This window comes from Belonocnema kinseyi, chromosome 5, assembly GCF_010883055.1.
Source record: "Belonocnema kinseyi isolate 2016_QV_RU_SX_M_011 chromosome 5, B_treatae_v1, whole genome shotgun sequence".
NCBI classification, from domain to species: Eukaryota; Metazoa; Arthropoda; class Insecta; order Hymenoptera; family Cynipidae; genus Belonocnema; species Belonocnema kinseyi.
In genome coordinates, this window is record NC_046661.1 from 97,985,142 (window position 1) to 97,992,508 (window position 7,367).

General features: G+C 31.7%; 1 protein-coding gene across 1 annotated transcript in view; it reads right to left on the reverse strand.

Annotated features, from left to right (window-relative positions):
* The window catches only part of LOC117173293 (odorant receptor 13a-like), a 28,670-nt gene extending 21,624 nt beyond the window's left edge, over positions 1 to 7,046 (reverse strand). Inside the window, exons 1-3 of the mRNA XM_033361775.1 lie at positions 6,879 to 7,046; positions 3,148 to 3,274; positions 735 to 854 (exon numbers count right to left, since the gene is read on the reverse strand). Of these exons, the coding sequence (XP_033217666.1) occupies positions 735 to 773 (39 nt within the window). The 5' untranslated portion in view covers positions 774 to 854; positions 3,148 to 3,274; positions 6,879 to 7,046. The remainder of the gene's footprint in view (positions 1 to 734; positions 855 to 3,147; positions 3,275 to 6,878) is intronic.
* Between the last annotated feature and the right edge of the window lie 321 nt (positions 7,047 to 7,367).

Here is a 7,367-nt window from a genome sequence, read left to right on the forward strand (position 1 = left end):
TGAATAATAAGAATAAATTCAATTCCCACTTATTTTTCCCCAGTTTTAATTTACCTTAGCTTACTAACGGCTGACGTCTTGATACATTGTTTTGGTACAGACAACTGTAATTACAAGAAACCTCAGTTAGAAAATAAAAATAAAATTATGTATATGATATAAATAAGTTTTATGTACGAAATTCATAGAATGTGTTGAATTGATTTATTATCAACTATCATCAACATTTCAAACTTTAGCGCTTTCATTGAGATCTCAGGTATCTGTATGTTAGGTTATGTTAGTTCTGCTTCTGTTTTCTAACTCTGTTCATTTCATATTGAAAAAATTTTGAAATATAAAAAAAAGTAAAGTGTAGTTCTTATAATTAAAAAACTTATTTTAAATGTAAATTAGGCATTTTCCATCGATAATTATTATAAATATAGCTAAGAATCCTAAAGTTTCAAAAGTTTCACTGAATTTGAAACTTTTCATTGAAACTTTCAGTTGAAAGTTTCAAAAAGTATAAATTTCTTAAACGTCACATTGCTACGTCTGCCATTTGAGGTTAGTTTGTCGCGTTCATAATCATAGACTGGCGATAGCGACTGCGCGTGTGCGAATAATACCACTTTGCACATGCGCGTTCACCGTCCCTCCTATAAACAGCTACTTTCAGAATAGAAAATACGCTGATAAAACGAGTAAATGATGCCAGTGTTACAAAAATTATTCAACGGTTAAAACCTCACTTTTTTATCGTTGAGAATATAAGTACATAACTGACACATGGCAAGTATTTTCGTCACAAAACCAGGACAGCACTCAAGAAGTTTATCCAGGTCATTCCGAACTGAGTAGACATAAAGACCCTAAAATCAAAACAATTCTTAATGTATGTTTAAAAAAAAGTAACCTTGGTAGTAATAGTAGTAGTAGTAAGAAAACATTCAAAAAAACAATTAGAAAAAAGGTCGGTAAGCGACCTTAAGTAAGGGGTTCGTAGGCATAGAGAGATTAAAAAAAAGAAGATTTTTGGTTGTCAAATTTGTTTGCAGGTCTTTTATTATTGTTTTTGTATTTGAAAATTTAACATTAAATTTTATTTTTAAGCTCAATTATACATGCCAAAAGATTTAAAGTGGGGTTTACCCGAAGAAAATCGAACTAAAATAAAAGCTTTCAGAAAATTAGTATAGGAATAGCTTTTTTTGGATTCTTGATTTTCAGCTGAATTTGTATTAATTTTTGGTAAAGTGCGTATGTGCGTCCATTACGTCAGTGGTCGGAAAACTTTTTGCTTAATTTTCAGGTATGGTCAGGCTCCACCCGACTTAATTTTTTCTACTACTTTTCGGTCTATTCATGTACCTGAGTGTGAGTGAGCTTACTCCAGCAAGGGTCTTTTGTGCACAGGAATGTCAAAGTAAGGAAATTTTAAAACTTTTAATTTTTCAATTAGCGATTTGAAAATAGCATTATCAGCATCTACGAATTTTTCCGATTCCAATGATATATTACTTCCCTAGAAAAGTTAAAAATTTTAAGGAGTTTATAATCAAGAAACATTAGATTGACAGTCAATTTAATACTAAATACTTCTCAAATTTTCAACCTTTATAGACAAATTACATGTCCCATTTTCTAACAAAGGACCCCTGAGGAAAGGGGTGATCTAGCCAAGCTCGTAGGTACTGCCCTGAAAGTAGGTCGTAGGGCACGGTACCCTGCCCTGGGCAAGAGCGTGCCGACCACTACATTACGTCGATACGCAAAATATATGTGTTTCAAATTGCGCATGCGCCATTATTATTCTTGCATAGTCTGCCGTATTTAAGAGCTTTGCATGTTAATTAAAGGCATATATGTCCTCACTTTTGTGGTGGGTGTTACAGAAACCATATTTTTGTCCTTTTTCTTATTTATTATATTTTTCATTCACTAATATACAAAAAACAAAACTAAACCGTATCAAATTTAGAAAAAAATCTTAATCCTACATGCCAAGAGCTTCAATTTAAGTCATCGCACCGCTCAATGTTCCTATACATTTCCCTTTCTAGCGAAATGATTGTTTACTAAGAATTTGAAATTTAAATATGAAGTAGATCTTCCCCAAGGTTCCCCGAATTTTTCTTCGCCTTTGTATGGTCATTTAATGTGGTGAATGAAAATCGTCAAGGACGTAGCTTAAATACGAGGGTGGGATGAAAAGTTCCGGCCTGGTAAGGAAAAAAAACTTTTTTCTTTTTTATTCACTTCATTTTTTAATATAATCTCCCTCAAGACTAACTTATTTCTCATAACGGTTCTCTAATGCAGTGATGCTATTTTTATATACCGATTCGTCAAGTCTCAAAATACTCATTTACAGCATCGATGACTTCCACGTTGCTCTGCAATTATTCTACCTCCGAGCCATATTTTAAGGTTAGGGAACAGATGAAAGTGTCTAGGGTACAAATCTGATTAATATGGTGGATGGGGGAACAATTGCAACTTCAATTCGTTGATTTTAGCCATCGCAACGATCGACCTATAGGGGGATGCACTGTGATCGACTGTTAGCAAACGCGGCACCCACCTAGCACAGTGCTTCTCCATGCTCAAATGTTCATGTAAAATATTGCGTACACGCTCAGTTGACATCCTAGTAGCCACAGCTATCTCACTTACCTTTAAATTGCGGTCCTCTATCACCATTTTATGAATTTTTTCGATCATTTCGGGAGTTGCGACCTCAACGGGGCGTTCTGAATGTGGTTCATCAGAAGTACTCGTGCGACCTTTCTTCAATTCAGAAACCCACTGACTGACCGTCCAATATGATGGAGAAGAGTCTCTTAGTGTGTAATCCGTTCTTTCTTTGATTTGAATAGAAGTATTTGAATATTTTCGTATTTTAAATAGAAGCATTAAATGACCGCTTGTATTTTATAGAAGTACTATAGAATATAAACTGAAAATTAGACCTGCTGGCGCCATTTCTAGGCCCGGCCGGAAACTTTTCAACCCACCCTCGTATATTTTTAATTTTATGCGAGGTCACATACGGAGAGATGGTGTTCCGAGTTCACAAGGGTTTTCTACGAAACCCGAAGCATGGAATAAGAAAGAGGAACATCATTGGTGCCAAAAATAAAAATGATCTATTATCAAAAATACCTGAGATGTTATGCTACTCGTGAGTGAAAATACAATCAAAGCTTGAGGAATACGTTTTTTTAATCCCGTATGATAAGTCCATCGTCCAATACACGTTAGAAGAAATTTGTTGATTTTGAAATATCTACTATCGAAAAAATCCATGTTTGAGTGAGAGTTTGAAGAATGTCGCTGTATTTATAAATTTCTATCATTAAATCAGCTGAAAATTTGATCTATTCTATAATTTCAAGATTTCTAATAATTATAATGTCGTTATTTTTTCAGAGAAAGTGATATATTATTGAGTCATTTGGAGTACTCTCTAACTTACTGCAGTCGAGCCTCTCAATAGGGCGCCTCTCGGGGCCATTGTTTTGTTCCGTAGACACTTCTCTTTAATCCATAAATAAACTTGGCACGTTTCAATTAAACCTTGAAGTATGAGTTCAATTAAAAATAATCCTCTATTTCTTGATGTTAATTAAAGGGGATTTTAAAGTAACCGGTGGCACGTGGTGATATATGAATTTCAAACAAAAAAATTATGGATAATCTTTGTCCAGAAATGAGAATAGGGGGGGGTGACTTTCCCTTAAGCTCGAAAAGCGCTTTTCGGACCCCCTAATATACATATATGTAGTGTGAAGTATACAAACTGACCATTTTAAGTGAAATACATTGCAGACTCATTTTTAAATAATCTATAAACGAATTATTATGGTATGTATATTTTTATTGTAAAAATTGCATGTCCGAACGATTCATACATTTTTTCTAATAAAAAAATGTCTTTCGGATTCAAACTATGTATGTACTAATAACATCCATTTCTGTTAACGAAAAACACAATTTCTTCAATTCGAAAAAATGATTGTATAACAGTTATTATCCATTCGTCTTAATTTATATATGATTTTATATGATTGCAGAATATAATTATTTCTCAATATATACTGGCTACGATGTGCAATATGAATGTACATAAGTTCAATGCATAAGCAGATTTATTTTCATCGCGAGCGCCCTATTGAGAGGCAATCCTTTGAAATCCCCCTCGGTCAACGCGAAGGCTAAATGGTGGGGGTACGTTCAAGAGCAGTTGAGGAAAAGGCGCCCAATTGAGAGGCTTATCTGTAGCTGAAAAACATTTTTAGGTATCCGCATGAAAAGGGTCATTATGGCTGGGTCTACTTTAAAAGATATTTGCGTTCTTTTAAAGCTGGTAGCAATTTTTTGTTGTTGCTTAAAACATTTATAGAGATGTCCTATTAAAGTTCAAAATCTCTGGAACATATTATAGTAGAGCCACTTTTGTGGCTAAAAAAACTGACAATTTTAGACATTTTCATACAAGTTTGCTTAAATCGTTAAGGGGCTAAAATAAGAGTTTGCATAAACTCTCATAGAACCTTCTACGATGGCTCATAATTGATCAAATATGAATTTTTAAAGTAAGGTTACTTTTTTCCCTAATTAAGCAACGCATGTATTGATTTTGCATTGTTTATAAAAACAATATCCACTTTTTGTTTACACATCCGTAGAGTTCAGTAACTGCTGAATAATAACGGATTTTTTTGTATTGAAAATCCAAAAGTAGCAAGGTGGATTCAGAGTTTATTTTTTTCTAAACAATAACATTTTTTAAAGTAATACTAAAAGTAAGATCTCGTTCAGTTACGGCGCTAAGGGATAGTGCTTCTTCAAGATCAAGTATGTGACAAATTAAAAAATAATAATTTTCAGCAACAAATTGGCATAAAACATAATTTTTCACCCATACTTACACTTGTTGAATAAATTTGAAAGTAATAGCTACAATAATATCTTCAGGAACATGTCGATTATTTATTCAGCAATTTCATATCTGCAATAGGTCAGTTATAAAAAAATACCGTTTAAGACATTTATATATTTTTTAACTATATTGTTACAGCACTATGACAAAAGAATTTTCAAAATTTGTTAAATATAAACTCTAAATATTAATCATAATGATCAAAAATAAGTCTGATAATGATTAGCTCATGGCTGATGACAGTTTAATTTGTTATGCCAGTTACTGATTGTTTGCAGGTCACTTTTAGTGTTTATATATTAAAACAACAACATAAGTGTTAATATGCACACATCACCTAGCAATTATATCCTGACACGTAAAAAGTCAATTTGACAGATAAGCCCTGCATAAAACCAAAAATGTAGGATCCACTTATGTCAAGGTAATAATATCAATTTCCTTTTGCAAAATATAAAATTACAAATACTAGGTTTTATAAAAAGTTGGAGTTCTATTTCTCAAAAATTGAAACTTATTATATCTCATTAAGGATCTGAATTACTTCTTGACTTAAAGTTGGATATTGTTACCACAACTTTTAACTGAAGGTAGACGTCGCAAAATTTTCAAAAAATATGCTATACATACGCAAAAAGATTGAATGTTGCAGCTTTCTGTAAAAATAAGAGCATAATATGTATTTCTTCTCATGCGTATATTTTAAATACAAATTTCGAACTGTACAACTTGAATCGCAGCAATAAAAAATGATTACTTTCAAAGTGGTAAACTGGTCAGGAAGTTATGTCAATAAAAATAAACAAAGTAATAATGAGAGTTTATATAAATATGACTTGATAATTAGAAAACGTATTACTGATAGAAATATCAAAATACACATTTTAATTCCTTATCAGATACTCAATTCGGAATTTTGTATTGTATTTGGTCCCACTTTGTAAGTGATATTTCAGCCTTTAATTAAAAATCGACATCTTTTTGACTATATAGTTTACTGGCTTTTTTCGGATTTTCGGATTCTAAAAATAGGAAAGAATTATTATTGCTAACATTAATTAGTTGTTGTAAACACAAAATATTTATAAGCTTTTTTGTAACAATGAAAATTCATTATGCGCATCGCTTACTCAGTGTAAGCGCAACCTTAATTAACAAATTCATATTCTATAAACTATGGGTCGTACATAGAAGGATCGATGAAGGCTCATTTAAAAGCTTATTTTATCTTCTAAACATCATGTTGTGCACATATTTTTATCATCTTTAAACTGAATCGAACAATTCATGCGAACGTGTAATGAAATTGTCAATAAAAAAGTGGCTCCGCCATAATATCTTAAAAGTTTTAAGCATACAAAAATGCTAGTAGCTTCAAGTTTCAATGCAAATGTTAATATGACTCGATTATGGGGAATGATACTAAAACCTATAATAAATGCATTAGCACTATACTCATTTCCTGAAAGCAACTAGAAGGAGGTATATCACATGTTTAATGAAAAAGTATATAACATATGCGCTTATGGCACTCATCAACTTTTGATTTATTTTTTTCAAAAAGCTGTTTTCAAAAGTCGGATGGTCTTGGGCTGAAAATCATGGACATTTATAAGGCTATATGTCCTTCTACGAAACTGCATACAGATTATAAGGTTCCTTTTCATGCAAATGCCTACATGTAAATTTTAAACATTATAACATTTCAAAAATTTAAATAATATTTAAAATTTTGAAAATCGTTAAAAATATATACGCGCACGTGTTTCTGACTCATTTGATATTCATTTTTCTAATTATAAAGTCACCAAAGTTATTGACATGATGTACTGTCACATATGCCTTTAATAAAGTATCCTTTTTGAATCTAGGTTTAGAACAATGAAATAAGCGACGAACGAAAAATCAACCACTCGAAATAAAAGCTTAGAAAAACAAATCCGATACTTACCATAGAAAATATAATCATATCCAGATAACAAAACTTAGCTGTAAATTTATAATGTATATTTGTCCTTTAGGTTAGTTCACGAAACTTCTATAAATTCCACTAAATTCCCGTAGATCTCTTATCCTCGAAATATACGATTCAATTCTTATTTTTTATCATTATTTTTCTTCCTTAGAGCGGAAATTTCTTTCTAATGTTGAGTGGCCTTTCCTGTAATGTTCCTAGATCGAACCAAAATTGTTCATAATATAAGAATACGAGCAATGCTGTGAAAATGAATATTTAAAAAAATATATGGTCATACTTCCAATAAAATAGCCGAAACCAGTTTTCATTAAAACCAAAGATTAATGACAGTTACCTGAAAATGCTGAAAACTAGTTACATTTTAGCTAAACGAATCGAAGCGGCAGTGATTCTACACATTTATATTTATGTAACACCAAATCTACAAAAAGCTTACAATTACGTTAATTAAATTGATATAAA